Source organism: Crocuta crocuta, unplaced genomic scaffold, assembly GCF_008692635.1.
Source record: "Crocuta crocuta isolate KB4526 unplaced genomic scaffold, BGI_CrCroc_1.0 scaffold25, whole genome shotgun sequence".
In the NCBI taxonomy this organism is placed as follows: domain Eukaryota; kingdom Metazoa; phylum Chordata; class Mammalia; order Carnivora; family Hyaenidae; genus Crocuta; species Crocuta crocuta.
The window spans coordinates 8,944,427-8,965,675 of record NW_027532015.1 but is presented as its reverse complement, the minus strand read 5'-3'; the positions used below and the strand labels follow the sequence as shown (position 1 = coordinate 8,965,675).

Here is a 21,249-nt window from a genome sequence, read left to right as displayed (position 1 = left end):
ATAATGTATGTATGTACAATGGAATGTATACACACACACACACACACACACACACACACACTGGAATATTATTCAGCCATAAAAAGGATGAAATCTTGCCATTTGCAATGACATGGAGGGATCTAGAGAGTATAATGCTAAGTAAAATAAGTCAGTCAGAGAAAGACAAATACCATATGATTTCACTCATATGTGGAATTTAAGAAACAAAACAAACAAGCAAAGGCAAAGAGAGAGGGAAATCAAGAAGCTGATTCTTAATTATAGAGAACAAACTGATGAATAGCAGAGGGGAAGTGGGTGGGGGATAGGTGAAATAGATGATGGGGATTGAAAGAAGTGTGTTAAGCACTTGTGATGAGCACAGCGTGATGTGTGGGAGTAGGGAGCAGAGTATTGCCTCACTGTATTGTATACCTAAAACTAAATGGAATTAAAAACTTTTTAAAAATTTTAAAAAATAAATCTTTTTTTTTTCTTTTTTGCTTTTCAATGTTAGGAAAGGGATTCATCTCCAGGCTGGCGCATCTTGTAGGCCATCTTTTTGTTGTTAACTGTGATGCACTTTTTCATATGTGGCTTTCTCCAGAGTGCTCAGTAAAACATTCTGGAACCTCGTGCTGGCAATGCCTCCTTCTGTGAGGTTTATACTATCACTTATTTGAAAATTCCATCTGTGGGATTTTCAGACATTTGTGGATGTCAGGATATCTGTTCTCACTTGGCCAGGCCTCCCTGAAGACTCCTGTCCCCTGTGTGGTGAGGGACCAAGCCAGGCTGGATACGGTCACTCTCACCACATGCCAGTGTTGCCGTGACTATGTCACTTGAATTGTTTGGTTAAACAGGGACTTCTGGCCTCTGTCACAGCATAGGCCCAGTCACAGCTGGATGAAGGGCAGTTATCAGCTGAGACCCAGGACAGGTCTGGGCAGCTCCCCTGTCTCCTGAAGCCAGGTCCCTCTGTGCTCTGTGACTTCCTGTGTGGCCCGAGGCCTGCATCAGGCAGAACCAGGACCTTCCATTTCTAAGCTGGGAGATAGCCAAGGATGCTTGAGCTGAATTGAATGTTGACAGTTCTTCAGGCATTTCTACCATAATATTGGAATCGAACACAGTGGCCAAAAAAAGTTGGGAAAAAAAGAAGCCAGCTCATTTGCGGCTTCCAATACAATTTTCTCTCCTTTCTGAAATGCTGTACTTTTTTGGTCTGATTCTTCATTTTCTGTTGATTTCCACTTACCCTGAGCATTTTACTACAAGCCGCTGTGTCCTTTTGAGGAATAGGTAGAATACACATTGTAGAACTAGAAAAGAATTAGATATGACTTCTAGGGTGTCAGTTCCTCAGAGCTCTCTCTGTGTGCGCCACATGACTTAGTATTGATTAGATGGTTAGGATAGCAATTCAGAAGAACAGTTCCAGTTATTTAATTTAATTAATTTATTTATTTTAAGAAAGAGAAAGAGTGGGGGAGGGGCACAGAGTGAGGAGGGGAGAGAGAGAGAATCCCAAGCAGGCTCCGTATCAGCAGCACAAAGCCCAACGCAGGGTTCAAACTCACAAACTGTGAGATCATGACCTGAGCCAAAATCAAGAGTTGGATGCTTAACCGACGGAGTCACTGAGGCGCCTCCTGTTCTGGTTATTTTAGAGGGGACCAAGACGTTGATGTTTCTGGCTTTATATGTTAATTGCATGAGAAGACTTACAACTTTTCTTTTCCTCAATAGGGATTTATCTCTTGCATTTTCTTCTGTTTGTCACTCCTAAATGCAATATAAAAGACACTGATCACAGCTGACATGCATCACACTCCTCTCTCTTGCTGTGCTAAGCAATTTTACCTGTTGTCTACTTAATTCTCTCAACCCTATTATTATTTCTATTTCACGGAAGTGGAAACTGAGGGTTAGAGAATTTAAGAGGTTAAGGGGAAGGCAAGGAAAGTCTTTCTCTTGGTAAGTGGGCAAGAAGTGGGGAAAGTAGGGAAAGAGAAAGGATTCCGTAAGAAAATTCCTTCAGGTATAATCAGAAAAATGCAGAAGAGGACTGGGAAGAATCACAATTGTTTCATAAGGGAATTACTCTTCCTGCTCTGTTGACCAGGAGGGAGGAGTCACATGCCAATGGATATTTTTATATACAAGGCATTCTGTCATGGAATGTCATAGATTTGGTGGAGGGCAGGGGGCTGTACTTAGAAATCTCTCTAATCCACATAATTACTTGGATAATTTCAATTATACAGTTCAGTACATGGACTGAAACCTAAAGGTCTTTATCCTTCTGGGCCGACCCTAGGTCTCCCCCACCCTGCGGGAACCCCAGGACCCATGGAGGGTTGGAGATGTGCTTGACCCCTCTACATCGTGGCAGGTAACCCCCAGCATCCCTCAGTCATTATGGCCTCCAGGAGCAGCACCCAAGGCTCTCCAGTCACATCTGTGGCTCTTCAGAGTAGAAAGACAAAGAAACTGGGTCCTCTCTGTCCTTTGCACTGAAAAAACCAATGCTCAGTTGTGGCCAGTATTGTTGGGCCTCCCCCAGGGAATGAGGAAGAGTCACAGTAGGAGATTAACCCTTTCCTGGGTATTTGCTCTACAGATATTTGCTGAATCCTCTTGTGCCTCAGACCATTCTGAGCACTGATGTCCTTCTAAAGAAAGAACAGCCAGTCAAAGGAGAGACCATTAAAGCTCCAAGAAGGGGCAAAAGAGGGATGAGCTCCAGGGACCACTTTTGGGGAGCTGAATTGGAAGTTTAGAGCAGATGTGAGGATTTGGGGAATGACTTCCATTTGTGCTCAGTTCAAGGACTCAGAATAACTGGCTTGCCCAGGAGTGGAGTCAAAGATGGGGCATAGCTGAGGGGGGAGTTAGAGATGGAAGCAGGGGCTGAGATCTCGGAGAGCCCTACGTACCAAAAACTAGTTTAGGCTTTATCTTTCAGAAGCAATAAAGCATGGGAAAGGTTTGCATGGGGAAGAGGATTCGATTTAGACACTAGACAGACGGGGAAAGGAAGGAAAGGCAGCCCTGGTGGAGGAATGGCATAGGCAGTGGCAGGAAACACCACTATGTGTTTGACAAACTTGCATAAAGTGTGACCCCACTACAGAAGAGGAGCCAGGAGGCAGCGACACTTGGCGGTGACCTAGGGCCAAGCCAGAAGCTCTCAGTGTCCTGGCCAAGGAGACTGAAGATGATCCTGCTAGCTTTTGGGGGGTTGTTGAAGGAATTTAAACAGAGGTAAAGCGGGGTCAGAGTGGCATTTTAGAAGGCCCCCTCCTTTGGGGTTGAGGGGAAGAAGTGACAGGGACAGCCTGGGTTTACGAGGGAGGAGAAGGCTGGGAATGGAGGCTGGGCCAATGCCCACATTGCAAGGGAAACACTGAGAGGAAGGTCACGGGTGTGGGAGACCAGCCCGGGGAGAAAGAGGGTGGAGGAGCCCGGAGGAAAGCACTTGGGGAAGAAGGAAGATCCCAGGCCACACGTTGGTCCCATCAGACAAGGACAGTGACTGGCACGGTGCCAAGGAGCGGCAAAGTAACTACAAGGCAACAAGCCACAGAGAAAAGAAGAGCCTGCCTGAACAGCAAGAAGCACTAACAAAATCCCATGAATGTGGCAGTTTTTGAGGTAGAGGAGGATGGACCAGTTCATCTTTCTCTTGAGGCAGAAACAAGAGTAGATTAAGTAACAGTGCTTGGGGGGTAGGTAGTTTTCCTTGTGACCTTCATTTTCTCCCAGCGAAAGAGGCACTATTTCTGACATATGCGCTTAGCAGGGTCGGAAGCTTCTCCAGCTACACAAGAATGCCTTCTGGTGTTCTGCCACTTAATGTACTGTCACCTGGAATGAGTTATCTTTATGGATCTCAATGTTAATCTGTACCTAATAAGTATGGATCATAGGAGAATATGCAGGAAAATTGATTAAAAAAAGAAGTAACTTGCTTGTGCACTTAAACAAATTTTTTTTAATGTTTACTTATTTTTGAGAGAGAGAGAGACAGAATGTGAGCAGGGGAAGGGCAGAGAGAGAGGGAGACACAGATTCCGAAGCAGGCTCCAGGCTCTGAGCTGTCAGTACAGAGCCCGATGTGGGGCTTGAACTCACAAATCACAAGATCATGAGCTGAGCCGAAGTCACACTCTTAACCAACTGACTGAGCCACCCAGCTGCCCCTGTGTACTTCTTGAAAGAGGTGGAAGGCAACCTTTAAAATAATCTTTACCATTTGTGACTTCTCATGCGTCAGCACAACACAAGCAAAACAAAAACAAAAACTGCGATTTGATTAAATTGAAAGTCTGCATAAGTTAGATTATGTCTTTCTTTAAAATGTTCTAAGAGGCATGGGCTGGCTTGGTCAGTAGACTGTGGGACTCTTGATATCAGGGCTCTGAGTTCGAGCCCCATGTTGGGTGTAGAGATTACTTAAAAATAACAATCTTTAAAAAAGAAAATAGATAAAATGTTCTAAAATCTGATTTAGATATTTAGGAAGCTTTGGAAACTTCTGTAGACATGCATTAGAACCGTTTGCTCTGGTGAGAATTCTATGTTAGAAAACAAATGAAATTGGACTTGACTTGGGGAACTAGTTTTCTGACCAGATATCGTTTAAAGACACGGAACTGCGGGCTCTGGTCTGTGACCATCTTTCACAATCAACCATGCGGGAAGCAGGCAGGGTGTTTCTAGAGGCTGCTGCAAAGTCAGTATTAGTATGTGCCGAACGTGCTGTGACATCTTTAGAAGTGTAAGGCTACTAGGTGAGACAAAGTGCTTTTCAGCTCCTTCTCAGAATTTGTCTAATCTTTTTGGCAATTACAAAAAAAAGAAAAAAGAAAAAAAACTCTTGAGGAGTATAAAATGTTATTAAATTTGCAATAGTTGTCATGGTTACCCTCAGAGTTTCACTGCTTTATTAATGTGTAATTCCCTTTATTTCTGGAAATATCATCATGATGAAACACAATCGTCTGCAGCCTCTTAGCAGGTTTTGCCATGTGTGACTGTGACCAATGCGTGTGTGGTTTCTGGGCCACCTGTGTGCTGTTCGTCCAGTAACTAGGACACCATTGTTTAGGAAAAGACAACGTGAAGTTAATGACTCTTGGGAATCCCTTAGAAGTTCAGATCCTTCCCTAAGCAAAAGCGCTTGTTTTTCTTTTTTCCTGGAGGAAAATGATCCAATGCTTGAGGCTTCTCCTAGCTAAAATAATTTGGGTTTTCTGCCATTAAAACATTTTTAAGTGATTATTATTACTTACTGATGTCGCTTTGGAGCATTTAGGAGATATTTGTCTAGTCAGTTCTTTAAAAAATTATCTTCCTTAAATTCATTTCTTGTATCCTACAAGGACTTTTGTAAGACATTGTTAATAGAAGTTTTGGCCCAGTTTGTCTAAGTGTATTCTCCTAGTATTCAAGTTGAAGCTAAATAAAATAGTTCAGTGAAGTCTTTCAGGATAACCGCTTATGGCAGATGCTTCTAGCTCTTCCCCACATTTCTCTTTTTTTCTTTCTGGGCACTCACTAGACCATATTTGCCAGCCTCCCTTGCAGTTAGGTCTCAACATAAGACTCATGGATAGTGGAATGTGAGTGGAAGTTATGAAATCACTTCCTGGCCTGGCCTGTAAATGCCTCCCACATAATCCTGCCATCCCATGTTATCAGGCAGGTCGGTGACTCTGCCAGTCTGGACCCTTGGATAACTGGATGGAGCAGAGCCTCATGCTCTAGGAACCTCTATTGTCTGAGATGACGGTAGTGTGCTCTACTGGCTAGTGTTCCCCCAACTAATGCACCGCTTATCAACATCCTTTCTAAGCAGCCATATAATCCTTGGGAGAAGGTTTTCATCCACAAAAGTTTTTTATGGTTTCTTTCACAACCTTTAAGAAGAGATTGGCATTGTAAATCCCAGGACCCCTACAGTGTCCAATAACTTTTGCTGGTTTGGACGAGGGCTGGAGCCCTGAATGGCTACAGCAGTAGTAGCTTATTGGAAAATATCATCAGACCCTCGTGACTTATGTATGCAGGGAACCAAAGGAAATGAAGTTAACCTTTTCTGGATACCTCTTTGTGCCAAGTACTGTCTTCACTCCTCTGATATACACAAACTTATTTATTCCCCCTAATTAATCTTCTTTTTTAAAAAAATATTTTTATTTATTTCTAGGAGAGAGAGAGAGAGAGACAGCATGAGCAGAGGAGGGTCAGAGAGAGAGGGAGATACAGACTCTGAAATAGGCTCCAGGCTCTGAGCTGGCAGTCAGCACAGAGCCCGACGAGTGGCTCAAACCCACGAACCGCGAGATCATGACCTAAGCGAAAGTCGGACGCTTAACTGACTAAGCCACCCAGGCACCCGCCCACCCCCCTCCCCAATTAATCTTCTCAGGAGCTCTGCTATTCCCATTTTACAGGTCTTTAAAGTATCATATAGTTCTAATAACTTCTTCATAGCTAGGGAGTGGCCAGGGAGGATTCAACTAAGTTTGCCTGGAACCATATCTAGCCAGTCTTTCTGCTTTGCTGCTTGTCGTGGTATACAGTCAGTTAACCAATGTCAGGTGATTATCATGCTCCAAGACAGAATGATAGCTAGTAGTAACTGGAAACATATGCAGAGAACATTTGACTACAATGTAGGAAACAGGAACTCTCATTAGATTTTTAGAAAACTTCTGTTCGATTTATAATACAGACATTGTTGAGTTTTACCTTCTAATGTAATTAAGATATCCGAACAGCTGTTGTAACAGATACCAAAATAACAGTAGTTTAAAACTGATGGTCTGCAGGTTGGCAGGCGAACTCTTCCTGATGAGGTCAACTAGGGCCCCCGGCTCTTTCATCTGGTCGCTTCTGCATCCTTTAGGGCTGCTCATCATCTGCGTGGTGGCAGATGGCTTACCACCCTACATCTGCATTTAAGCCGTTATGAAGGGTGTGTAAGACAGGAGACATCACACATCTTTCCAGTGAGAGACATTACCCAGGAATTTCACACATCACTGTTGCTCAAAAAGTTGCATGGTCTTGTGGCTATCTACTGTAAGAGAGTCTAGGAAATAATCGTCTTCAGCCTTGTGTCAATACTTGTCTTCCTCTAGAGAAAGACTAAAGATACGGGGGGACAAATAGACACTAGATTCTCACCCACCTTCTTTTCCTTCTCATGGTTTTGTAAACATGATAATGAAAAAGATCCAAAACAGCAGTAGCTGAAGAGGGAAGGAAATGAATCAAGGAAACTAAGTAATTCTAAAATTGAGTATCTCCTTTTTCCTTAACCTCTTCCAGCACATACGCTAAAAGAATCAAGAGGTAATGTCTACCACTAAATTGCCTTAAAATGGGCTATAAGTATTAAATTAAGCATTCTCTGAATAAAATGATTGCAACAAATTGAGGACATATGAACAAAAACTAGATATTAAATCATATTAAGTAATTAGAATTCATTTCATTAGGTCTGACATGTGGTTAAATTATAAGACAAAACTTCATCTGGTAGAAATATTTGCTGAGGGATATGTAAGTGAAATGATATGATGTCTGGAGTTTGCTTTAAAATACTGCAGGAAAAAATGGGACGGGGTCGATAAATTGACAGAATTAGATTGGGAAAATATTGAGAGTTGTTGTAACTGGCTGATAATTCATGGGGGTTCATAATGCTATTCTTTCTACTTTTAGGTATATTTAAAATATTCCATACCATAATAAAAAGTTACATAAATACTTGTTCCAGGAAAGAAAAGAGATTTTTGGCAGTGCCCAGATGTTCATATGAACTCATTTATGTCCCCCAGTTGAGTGCATTCTTAAGTTTCCAGTGTATTATTTATTCTGCATGCGTACAACTGGAAACAACTCATTTGATCTAAAGAATTCATTAATTTGCTTTTAAGCCAATTCAACAAAACCTTGCTGAATGCCTGTTGTATGTAGTGATGCAAGAAATGCAAAAATGAGTAAGATAAGGCCCCTGGTCATGAAGTTTAAAGTCTAATCAGGCAGATAAGACAATCCCTCAAATAAATCTAACTGACGAGAGGTACACAGAGGGCTTAACTGTTGGAAGATCACATCAAATTGGAAGGATCAGCAGAGTTTTCTGGCTCACGTATCATAAGCTTTAAAGGACGGGTAGGTTTTTGAGATGGAAGTGGTGATGAAAGTGGTCTGGGCAGGAGACCACCAAGAAAAAGGCTCCAAGCCAGAGAATAGGAGACGGTTTCCTGATTACAGAAAAGGAAAATATGGTTTTGAGTGGGAGTATCTGGATGTCCCATTAGGAAATAGGGGAGCAAAGAGGACCTGGCCGAGAAAATGGCTACTCTTTATAGGAACGCATTGTTTTTTGAGACACTGCTGAGACACCACATGAGATGGCCGTGTCCAGATGTGGTGTTGGAGTACAGAGACGTCAGTGTGAGTAGTCAGCTGCATAAATTGCTAGTAGACCCTGTAGATAGATGATGAATTCACTGCTGAAAAGAGTAGAGAAAACACTTTTTTTTTTTAAGGGCAGTTTTATTAGAGCAGAAGATCATGACAACAACATCACTGTGAAGACAGCAAAATGGTTTTAGGTGATGTTAAAGACAACATGAGTCCCTGATATGACAACAGCTGTATCCCTGTCCTTGCCCGTCTACTGAATTCTCTGCACTCCTTCCGGTCACAGAGCTTATCTCTACTTTCTCTCTCCTCTTCTTTCAGCCTGAGCTTCTCCACAGAGGTGTCTACACAGATGGGCTCCACTGCCTGACCTCTGTTCACTCTGTAATTTACTCTGAATCAGAATCCTGCTTCACCACTCCATTGAAACTGCTTTCCGTTCAACATGAGGGTTTGCACTCACTTTTAGGTTGACCAAGTCCATGGTTACATTTAATTCCTCGCTTTCTTCGACTCTCTGAACAGTATTTTACCCGACTAGCCACTTGTACTTCCTTGGAACTCTCTCTTCTTGGCCTCTGGCTTTCTCCTGGCTGCTGCTTCTCACATTCTCTGCCGACTCCTCCTCTCATCAATGTTTACATATTGTGGTGTCTTGGGACCAATCCTGGATTTTTCTTTTCTTCCTACCATCTCTCCTGGAGGCACTTTTCCTCTTCTATGCTTTCACCTAACAAAAGTCAACAAAACTCCCATATCTATGTCTCATTTGAGTTCTGGACCTGCCTAATACCCCCACTCAGATTTCTCATACGTATTTTACAGTGTAACACATCCCAGACTGAAATCTGAAATCTGTCATCCCACCTCCCTCCCTGTTCTCCATCTCAGTAAATGTCACAACTATCCACCTTGCTACTCCAGCCCACAGAGTGAATCATTTTATTTGCAAAAGGTCCACAGGACAATTCCACTAGGAAGCCCAAGCAAATACTACTTCATTATGAAGTGTCCTTAGATCCTCAGACTGTTCCGTAAAGTAGCTGAAGTGTGTAAGCCATAAAAATAAAGCTTTCCCACATAACTTCATTGCAATGGAGCGGTTTGATTTAGGCACCACTGCAAGCTGTAAATTTAAATGCGTGGTTGACTTTAAGCTATATATTGTATTATTGTAAAGGATTTTGTGGGTCACTTACAGTCAGGACTGGCCCCGGGGGCTCCATAAGTAGAGGGGACCCCCGCAAATCATCTAAGAGATGCAGATGCTGCTTTTCTCTCAATCAGATTAGAAATCCACCTGGACCTCTCCCCTACCCTCTACTCTGCCTGGAGTGGTTAAAAACAGTAACCTTACTTCCCCTCTTTTGTCAAGAGCTGGGGACACTCTCCATCCCACTAGGTTTCAAGAGGATGTAATTAAAGAGGGTTTGCGGTGTATCCATGTCTTATGAGTCTATGTTCTCAGTGGATGGGAGTAATGATTTGGAGGAAGGAGAACATGCTTCTAGTTTCAGCTCAGGAACTAGCAAGTTAGTTGTAAGTCTGACCAGTAGAATTGTCTTTCCCTCTGTTCTGTACCTCTCTCCACATCCAACATAGAACAGTAACTAATGCTACTTAATTATCTACTTTGTGCCAGACGCTGCCCTAATGTTCTCTATGAATGAACTCATGTGATCCTCATAAGAACCTATGAGTTCACAGTTAATTACTATCGGCATTTAACAGATGAGGGGCTGAGGTGTAGGAAGTTAATAAATTGCTCAAGGACACCTAGGATTTTAATCTAGGTTACTCATTTCTGGCTGGTATCATCTTTGCTGCTCTGTCATACCAAGTTGCATAGAAACTACCTCTGAATTGCTTTTTCCCCTCATTCCTAGTGTGCCATTGATGTAAGACGTACCATCAACTTAATTTAATCACAGCTTTCAGGAACGATGTAAGCACTACCAAATCAAGTGTAGTTATAATGGGACTGACATTTAAAAGTCTAACCAATGTTTTCTCCATCTTGGTATTTTGTTTTTACCTCAGATCTCTGAGGCTTTTAGCTTTAGGGACAAGCTAATTGCAGAAGACAAAAAAGCAAATTCTTGGCTATCGACTTCTACACGTGGGTCACGTGAATCCTAACAGCCCATCCGGAGCCACGGCTGGTTTTGATTTTCTTCTGTTTTGTTAATTACAAGACAGAATTTTTTAAAAGATAAACGTTAAAAGAGGGCTTCAAAGTTTGCTTTGCCTATCAGGAGCCAAAGCCTGAGAATTTAATATAATTGAGGAGAAGGAAGGGTGAGGTCCAGGCAGCTTCTTGTTCCCCAGGAGAGGACGTTTTTGCTTCTGGCGGGAGAAGAATCTGCAGTCGAGATGCCAAAGTACCCAGAAAAGGTAGGCGGTGCCCTGGCGCCTGGAGATGGGAGAGAACAGAAGCCCCAGAACCGTTTGGGGAAATCCCAGAGGACCAGGGTTTGAGTCCGGTCGTCACTCCAGGAGAAGCCACACCTAATAGGGAAATCTTGAAGCAGCATGGTGGTGGAATGGAAAAGCAGCAGTGACTGGTTGAGATATCCAGGGTACATGGAAAACATCTTAAAATTCCCTGTGTCCCCAGAGGCTGCCCTGGGAGGGACTCCCAAAGGCTTTGGTGTCCTGCAGAAGGGACACCATCAGCATATGTGATGCGGATTCCATGTGCCGGAGGCTGTGGAAACAAAGCAGTGTAAGCAGCAAAAGCAGTGTTGGTCCCCAGGAGGGTCAGCAGGAATGGGGGCTAACCGACTAGATGTCTTTTCCCTGATGCCATGACACATATGGGCCTTCTTAGAATTTAGACTCTACCCCGGGAAAAAGAGCAGGAAAGGCAGAACCCTAATTTGATTGTTAGAGTTCTGCGTTTGACTGTGAAATAACTGAACATGAATGAGTTTCCCTGGAAGTGGCTGGAGTTTTCGTAGCTAAGCCACTCAGGGTCACATAGCCAGAGAGTACTGCAGCCAGTCTGACCTCACAGTCCATACTCTAACCCACCATTTATGCCGTATCATTCTGTCTCTGCTGTCTCCAGGTGTCCTATAACTAAATAGAATAGCGGCTCAAGACTTAAGTTAATTACACTGTAGAAAGATAAAAGGTGACTGTAAGGTTCACCCTGTGACTTCACACATCCATTTTAAGATGCATCTAGATTTCGGTAACACATAAATGTCTTCAGCTGGAATAAATGCCAGATATGTTCTCTTCTCTCCAGCCCCACTGCCACCACCTAATCCATGTCTTATCTGGATGATTTTAAGTGTCTTCATATTGGAGAGGTTGGGCTTTTTCTATGAAATTAGGAGCAAGAAAACTAGGACTGAAGAATAGAAGCTTCACAGAGACAGAATTCTGTGCAGAATCAGAGCTAACTTCCTCATAATCTCAGATATCCAAAGATAGAATGCGCATCCTTGGGTGGCACCAAGTGTTACATTCCTTGAGTTGTTAGAGCATCGTCAAGACGCCTACTACTAACAAGGAACCTTATGGAGGGGAATTTAGGAGAGAACATATGGCTGGATGAGGCGGCCTTTAAGGCCCCTTCCAACATTGAAATCCTGCCATTTTAGAATGGAGATTGTGAACACCAGATTGCTGTGTGTTTAAAGAGTGGGAAATGAGGACAAGGAAGCAGTGGTAGAGACTAGTCTTTTGAAGATGGTTACCATTGAGGAAAGCAGAGCTTTATTGTATTACATGGTAGGATTGAGGGAAGATTTTAACACTTGGGAAGAACGGAGCAGATTTTGTAGATAAAAGGTGAAGAATTGATTTTATTTTAAGAGGGAAAAATTAAAAGGGAGAGAGTTCTGTCCCAGCATTGATTGCTGCGTGACATACTACCCCAACACTTGGTGACTTTCAACAACAACAACCACTGTACTGTATCAGGATTTTGTAGACCTGGAATTGACGCAGTGCTTAGCTGGGTGATTTTTCCACATGGTATCAGCAGAGGGGTCTTTACTCCATGAAGTGAAGTACTCTACTGCTCAGTGGTCTTTAGCCAACGTGTCTTGTGCCTCGATGGGGATGGCTGGACAGCAATGTTGACCTGGGGCTGTTGACCCGAGCACCTATATATGGCCTCGCCAGTCTCTCAGGTAGTCGACTTCTTATGTGGCCGCTTGTAGCTCCCAAAGGTCCAGGCAAGATTGCAAGACTTCTTAAGGCCTAGCTTCAAAAACCCAGAGCATCACTTCCTCTGCATCCTATCAGTCAATCAAGTCCATAAGGCAAGGTCAGATTCAAGGGGAAAGGACCTTGATTCCATCTCTCGATGAGAGGAACAACAAAGAAATTATAGCCATCTTTAATCTCCCATAAAATAGTGGATGCAACAAAATTCTGAACAATGTGGGAAGTCCAAGTTGAGAGCAAAGTTGAAGGATTCCTTAGAATGGTGGAGAAACATGTCTGCCGTGGAGATAACAGCAAAACAAAAGGGTTCCAGAGAGAGAAGATAGACTTCAAGGTGAAAACAAGAGAAAGTAGAAGGCGTTATTTTCAGAGAGTTCAAGTAATCCAAGGCTATCTAGTGGAAGGGGAACCTCATATAATGGAAATTTGGCTGCCCACCCCCTGTCCATATATTTTACCTCTGGGTTGTTTCCTCGTTCTGACAGTGTATCTTCAGTAGCTTCCCCAGAGGCATGCCTCACACAGACTTTAGTCCAAAGTCGCTGCAAGGTCTTTGGCTCAGATTTTCAATGCTTTTCATGTGCCCCATGAAGCAGCGTACTAGTGTATTCCAGGGCCATTAGGGCAGGTAGATTGGTCTCCTTGGAAAATGAGCCCATGTGTGCCTTCATTCCTGGTCCACGCTTAAAGGATTGAGCAGACCAGCCATGAGCCGAAGCCTGAATGGCAAAATGTGAAATCCGCTTTCTACAAATTATCCACATAATCTCCTTCAAGCCTCTGGATAAAAACACAGAGCCACATGAGGGTGACTTCCTGGCAGGTATTCAAAGCTGTAGTGGTTGTGGCTTGGCTCCGGTTGTATGCACAGAGCTGTTGGATTGGTTGATCAACGCAGGTCTACCTGGATTATCCTTTTGATAAGTATCTTTAGAAGCTTACTAATTAATTTTAAAGGAATGTTTCTCTTTGGCATCATGTCTCATTCTTTTTGCATTATATATTCCCGTGATAAATGATGGATGCATAAATAACTTACCTTTGCTCAATCAGTGTTTTCTGTTGTTGATGTAAAGTGTACAAATTGGATTTATTTCAGGATGGCTGAACTTGGAATGTGACATTTTGCCAAGTCAGAATCTCACTTGCCCAGACAGCACACATGTGGATTTTGTAGCTGTTTTCTTTATAAAATAGTATATGTCTGTGGTGCCATTGATTAATGTAATGTTGCGTTAATGTGCTGTTATAACACCCCAGGGCATGCACCCGTTCTTTGAGCCAGCAGCAAAGAATTCCCCAAACTAAAGTTTTTAATAAACTACAAATTCCAGGGCAAAAAAAAAAGCATCAACCATGAGAATTTATGGAGAGCAAAAGTACTTGAAGAATCAACTTTTGATAAATTTGCCAATGGAAATACACTGTAATTGTTTTATAATTTCATTCCTCTAAATCATTAGTCATTGTCTCTGTCTGTTCATTTATTGAATCTTTTCAATGACCCAGATATCTGACTGTGTTGTGCCACAATCTTGCCTTTTATTTTTAAGTTTCTACTGGCTCCAGTGTTGATATGGTCAGAGTGTCAGATCCAGACTCCAGGGAAAGCTGACATAGCCATATGTGTGACATGGCTCAAGCTACAAAAATTAAAATTGAATTCTTCACCGTCCATTGTAAATAGTGAGCGAGCAACTTTCCTCAGCACAGGACTGATGTCAGTCTGGCATGGGTCATGTTGGACCTATTTTAAGGAACCGCTATTTTTTCCCTTTCTCAAGGTAGTTTTCAATCTTTAACTGTCATATTTTCCCCATTACAAAAATCTGGAATCTTATTTTGCTAAATCAATTAACTGAGGTAAAATGTAATGGAATAAAAACATTCTTGAGGGAATATATTCAACTTTGCAAATGAAGACGCTACTGTAGTCTGCTATCAGAGGGCGTGAATTGAGCTCTCCTCTTCCCCAGTTTCCAGGGGGACTGTGGTTGGCAAATATCTACTTGATAAGAGAAACACAATTAAGTTTTTGCTTTTTTAGTGTAAAGATCCAGAAGAAAGCAAAAGATGTAAAGACCAAAAAAAANAAAAAAAAAAAAAAAACAAAAAAAATAAAAAAAAAAAAAAAAAAAAAAAAAAATAAAGAACAGCACTCCTTAATGGAAAGAAAATTTGTCTATAATCCAGTTTGAGGAATCAACATTTTGATATAAATAATTTACAGTTACAATCATAAGATCATGAAGTTCGAGCCTGCAGAAGACCATCCTGTGGTCTTTGCTGATAGTGCTACTAGAGGCCAACTTGAATGAGCGGGGCTACTGATCTTAATAAGATGCCTGCAAGTCCAACTGGTGTTGATGTTCGCAGTTGAGATAAAGAAAAGGGTATTTCTTTTAGATTTCAGTGCTTTTAGAACTGGACATTTTTATCATGGATTCTGCAAAATAAATATCAATTAGCATTAACAATTAACAATTAAATGAAGGGATAGTATCTCTGCAGTAGGTGGTTATCTGCGTTTAAAAACTCTATGCCGCAGCACCTGGGTGGCTCAGTCAGTTGAGCTCCGGACTCTTGATTTCAGCTCAGGTCATGATCTCCTGGTTCATGAGATCAAGCCCCTGTCAGTGTGGAGCCCATGTGGGATTCTCGCTCTCTTTCTCTCTCTCTCTGTCTCTGTCTCTGCCTCTCTCTCTGCCCTTCCCCCCACTCATGCACACACGCTCTCTCTCAGAATAAACAAATAAACTTTAAAAACTGTATGCTAAAGGGACAAGGTGCATGAGATCATAAGCACTACAAACTCAGGAAGCATTAGGGTGAGCCCCCTATACCCCATAAGGGTAATGTAAAGGGGCGTGTGGTGAGCAAGTTGGGGAAGCTGTCACTCCCTCCCAGACATCATCTCTTTTGTGAATGCAGATTTTTTTTCTCTTTTGACCAAGTTGTAATGACCTAAGACAGATTCCATCCCATGACTGCCCTTTCCCTAACACTGCCAAGAGTATACCTCCTGTGTCCCGATTATACAGTCCTCTTTTGTTTTTCTGGTGTTTGTATTCCCATAGTTGCAAATAAAAAGTATATTTTTAGTTTTAGAATTTTTCTTTCCATTAAAAAAAAAATCCCTGAAGATTTGTGGCACCACTGTTATTTCTGTTAATGTCATTGCTTCCATAGCAGCAAGCTTAAGACTTTGTAAGAAACTATGTTTACAAAAAAGCAATTATCTAAGTGAACATTATAGCTACATGTAGCAAAGTTTCAATTTAGATTTCCTGTAACCATTACAACACACACACACACACACACACACACACACACACACACACACACAGAGGCACTTCCAATCTGTGTTATAAACACAGTGTAATTGGCTGAGGAGCAGTTGATGGAGCTGAGCTGAGGTATGACTAGTTTTTTGGACTTCTGTAACAGAATGAAAGCTCAGACAGTTCACCTTCTGAGCCATAGAAGGTGGGTTCTTCCCTGTTCTCAATTCCGAAAGGGAGCAGAATATAAAATAAATGAGATCATGCTGGTATTTAATCCTTAGGTTGGGTTTCATGAAAAAATAGAGAGGAAATAGAAAATAAATGTCCAGGTTTTCACAGCTCCTTTTGCTAAGCATAAATGTAACATTTTTATTTTGCCTAGAAGATTTTTCCTCTTAGAACTGCAGTTGGTAGAGGCATGTCTTTAACTTAGGATATTTCCGATTGGCTTTACCATGTAGGTCAGAGATTTCAGTGGCCATACTATAAAGAAATAAAAATGCCTGTGTGAATGGTAATTTCTAATTAGATCTAACTCGGTTTAGAGTGAGAAGAGAATGACCTCTGGAGAAAACATGATAAGGAAAACACTGCCCGGCTTTTTACCTTCATGTGAATAGGTCTGACCTTCGCAAGTGTGGCTCAAATGTGGCTTGAGTTTAGCGATCTTTCTCTGCAAACCTAATTCCCAAACTTTTCTGGTGGCCCTGGCCTACGTTGGGTTGTGCAGGGAAAAGCTAGCTAGGAAATAAAATTAATATTGTTCTGTAGCATTTTTCAGGCCACACCCTTTATGAAGATCATCAAATTCAGCAACTTTCGGCCACAGGACTTTGTAGCCATTGTGCAGAAGTACAAGGAAAATAAGAGCTCTGGGCCACTTCCCCCCTTCATGCTGAGAGCTCTCTGTTGCTGTGTGGAGAACACAGTGACGAATCCAGAGTAAAATAGATGGATACAGACAAAAGAAGCAAAGGGACACATAAGCAGCCAACTGTGTTATATAATCGGGGGGTCGGAAGGGCCAGGGATGCAAGGTCTTGTTAGACTGTCAAGGCTTAATTCTTAGGAGACATTTTGAGTAACGGAAGGCTGTAATTCAGTGAGGAGGAAGAACAGCGTGCTTCGGTTGCACCCAGCAAAATAGCGGCATCATAAACCCGAGCAACACTGCAGAAATTAAAAATTAAACTTGCCATATTCATACTGCATAAAAGCAAACCCATAAAACTCTCTAATCTCGCATTCACCAATCAAAAGCCTTTCCCGACCATTTCAGATATTTCCCCCAGCTATTCTGAAACTCGGTTTCTTTATCCTAGGATCCTTAAAAAAAAAAAAAAAAAGCATCCATTTTATAATTCAAGAAAACTGCTGCAGCCAACAGAAATCAAGCAACGAATCCTTGGGCAGAGGGACTGCTAAGGAGGAGGGGAGAAAAGGCCGCCAGCAGCGTCCTGCAGGAGTGATCCGGCCCAAGCCAGTCCCAAAGAAGAAGCCAGTGAAATGCAGAGAGAGCTTCCCCTCCAGAGCCTCAGTGGCATGGGCCCCGAGCCTCTCCCTGCGTCGAGATAACTTTGTGTTTACCTGGAAGGTTAGCTGAAACCACTCCATCCCCCCCCAGATTCTACAATAAAGAAAACACAGCTCTTGCTGTGATGATTTAATAAGAAGTAAATGTTATAGTTCTGATGTGTTTCCTAAGTACTGGATTTATTAAATGTCTATGTAGGTAGCAAACAGGATGCTAAAATTATAGTACCTCTTACATCATTTTGGTAGGCAGGCTAATGGCGCCCAGAGAGAGCCACGTCCCGATCCCTGACCCTGATGAGTATGTTATGTTACACAGCAGAGGGGCAGGGTTAAGATTGTAGCTCGACTCCACCTTGAGACTAATTTGACCTTCAGGTAAAGAGATTATCCAGGTATATCCATTTAGACCCGGTGTGATCACAAGGCCCTTTAAATGTGGAAGAGGAAGGCAGAAGAGTTGATGTCAGAATGATGAGATGTAAGAAACACTCGATAGGGGGTACACTTGGGTGGTTCAGTCTATTAGCATCCAACTCTTGATTTTGGCTCAGGTCATGATCTCATAGTTTGTAGGTCTCACAACACATCAGGCTGTGTGTTGACAGTGCAGAGCGTGCTTGGGGTATCTCTCTCTCTCCCTCTTTTCTCTGCTACTCCCCCGCTCACACTTTCTATCTCAAAATAAATAAATAAACCTGAAAGGAAAAAAAAAAACCACTCAAAAAGTCACTGGCTCTGAAGATGGAGGAAAGGGCCACTGGCCACGGAATACAGCTCCTGTAGATTCTGGAAAAGGCAAGAAGATAGATTCTTCTTTAGAGTATTCAGAAGGACTGTAGACCTGACAACATCATGGTTTTAGCCCAGTGAGACCCATGTCAGACTTCTGACCTCCAGAAACTGTAACAAGGAATTTGTGTTGTTTTAAGCCACCATGTTTGTGGTAGTTTGTTATAGCAAGGACCCACAAACGTGTGGCCAACTAATCTGTGACAAAGCTGGAAAGAATACCCAATGGAATGGTTTCTTCAGCAAACGGTGTTGGGAAAACTGGACAGTGACACGCAGAAAATTGAACCTGCACCACTTTCTTATACCATACACAAAAATAAACTAAAAAATGGAAAAATACCTAAACAATGGAAGAAGACCACCAAAATCCTAAAAGACACAGCAGGCAACAACCTCTTTGACCTCAGCCACAGCAACTTCTTACTCAACACATCTCTGGAGGCAAGGGAAACGAAGCAAAGATGAACTATTGGGACCTCATCAAGTTAAAAAGCTTCTGCACAGCGAAGGAAACAGTCAGCAAAACTAAAAGGCAACTCACAGAATGGGAGAAGATATTTCAAATGACATATCAGATAAAGGGTTAGTATCCAAAATCGATAAAGAACTTATCAAACTCAACACTCAAAAAACAAATAATCCAGTGAAAAAATGGACAAAAGACATGAATAGACACTTTTCCAAAGAAGACATCCAGATGGCTAACAGACATGAAAAAATGCTCAACGTCACTCATCATCAGGGAAATACAAATCAAAACCACAATGAGATACCACCTCCCACCTGTCAGAATGCCCAACACTAACAACTCACGCAACAACAGATGTTGGTGAGGATGTGGAGAAAAAGGATTTCTTTTGCAGTGTGGGTGGGTATGCAAACTCCTGCAGCCACACTGGAAACAGAGATTCTTCCAAATATTAAAAATAGAACTAACGTATGACCCAGCAATTGCACTACTAGATATTTATCCAAAGAAAACAGATGTGCTGTTTTAAAGGGGCACATGCACCCCAATGTTTATAGCAGCACTATCGACTGTAGCCAAAGTGTATGCAAAGAACCCAAATGTCCATTGACAGATGAATGGATAAAGAAGATGTGGTATATATATATAGTGGAGTATCACTCGGCAGGCAAAAAGAATGAAATCTTGCCATTTGCAACAACATGGATGGAACTGGAGTGTATTAAGCAAAATTAGTCAGAGAAAGACAAATATATGACTTTGCTCATATGTGGAATTTAAGATACAAAACATGAACATAAAGGAAGGGAAGCAAAAATAATACAAAAACAGGGAGGGAGACAAAACACAAGAGACTCTTAAATACAGAGAACAGCTGAGGGTTGCTGGAGGGGTTCTGGGTGGGGGGATGGTCTAAATGGGCCAGGAGCATCAAGGAGGACCCTTGTTGGGATGAGCACTGGGTGTTTTACATAGGGAATGAATCACTGGATTCTACTCCTGACATCATTATTGCACTATATGCTAACTAACTTGGATGTAAATTAGGAAGGAAGGAAGGAAAGGAAGGAAGGAAGGAAGGAAGGGAAGAGGGAGAGAGGGAGGGAGAGAGGGAAGGGGGGAGGAAGGAAGAAAGGAAGGAAAATAAGAAAACCAAAACAATGGTCCTGTTGATTTCCTTCATATAATGTCAGAAATTACCTTGTTCATTCGCTTCATTTTCTTACAGTCTCCCTTAGCACTCAAGAACACCCCCTCCAGGGGAGCCTGGGTGGCTCAGTTAGTTACACGTCCAACATCGGCTCAGGTCATGATCTCACGGTTTGTGGGTTCAAACCCCACATCGGGCTCTGTGTTGACAGCTCAGAGCCCGGAGCCTGCTTCAGATTCTGTGTCTCCCCCTCTGTCTACCCCTCCCATGCTCATGCTCTGTCTTTCTCTGTCTCTCAATAATAAATAAACGTTAAAAAAAATTTAAGAACACCCCCTCCAGTGGGGGGGCAGGACCCCGCCTGTGTGTTCACTTCTCATCCTGGAAGCTGGGAGCAGAGTTTGGAATACACTGGTGCTCAATAAGTGCTTCCTGAATGTCAAGTGAATAATTGTGTGCTCAAGTGAATTATTAGAAATCAAGCTTCTCTCTGGAGCTTCTACAAGATATATACATAGAATATCACCAAGGGAAAGTGGAGAGTAGTAAAGGATCAGAGACCCACAGGGAGAGTAGACCTAAAGAGTACAGGAAAGTTTCAGAATATATCAGTTACAGACCAATTAAGATTCAAACCATCTGTGTGTTTGAAAGAGCCTAGGAAACAGAAGAATGTAAGACTGCAGAAAGAAGTTAACTCTGATACAGGAAGCAGAGCAGTGGTGTTCAACCACAGAAAACTGTTAAATGCCTTTTTTAGATGGACTTACCATGGTGCCTTAAATCAGTTTCTATAGGAAGACAGTAAAAAATGAAATTAACCTATAGCAAAAAATATAGTGAGAAACTGGACTTAGCTGAGAAACTGGGTAGAACATCAGTTGTGAAGCAAAATCAATATGGAAAAAATGTGTATCCTGCTAAGGCTTTCACTGTGCCTGTAAATATTAACAGGCAGCTTTCCACATTTGTTACATCACAAAGAAGAAAAAGATTACATTTAGAAACTCTCACAAAGTAAAAGCCAGGTGTTTTATGTGTTTCTCTTTGCTGTTCATTTTCTGCATTGCTGGTTTGCAGGCAGCAAATATTTAACCCTACCTTTGCTTTTTGACGTTTCACTCATCATCAAATGCTCATTAAGCAGTTTGCACATAATGACTTATTTAATTCTCCCAATGAGACAGTTATTCTCCCATATACATATACATATATATGTATATATGAGGCCATATATCCCCATTTTTATAGATGAGGAAACTGAGTCTTTGCAAAAGTTAACTGACTTTCCTGAGGTTGCACCAGGCGTTAGTGGTAGAGTGTACATTTAAACCCAGGCAGTTTGACACCAGCATGCACTCTCTTAGCTGCCCCCTCCCCCACCCCCCCACTCCCACCTCCCTAAC

General features: G+C 42.1%; 1 protein-coding gene across 7 annotated transcripts in view; it reads left to right on the top strand.

Annotated features, from left to right (window-relative positions):
- AIG1 (androgen induced 1) overlaps window positions 1-21,249 on the top strand; it is a 241,628-nt gene that overhangs the window by 104,972 nt on the left and 115,407 nt on the right. Inside the window, exons 4-5 of one of the 7 annotated variants that reach the window (XM_077776003.1) lie at window positions 2,306-2,380; window positions 17,219-17,242. The exons of 5 other annotated variants lie outside the window; for them this stretch is intronic. In XM_077776003.1, coding sequence (XP_077632129.1) covers window positions 2,306-2,380; window positions 17,219-17,227 — 84 coding nt within the window. In that variant the 3' untranslated portion in view covers window positions 17,228-17,242. Of the gene's footprint in view, window positions 1-2,305; window positions 2,381-17,218; window positions 17,243-21,249 lie in introns of those variants that run through there. One more of the 7 variants, XM_077776002.1, reaches the window with a different exon arrangement.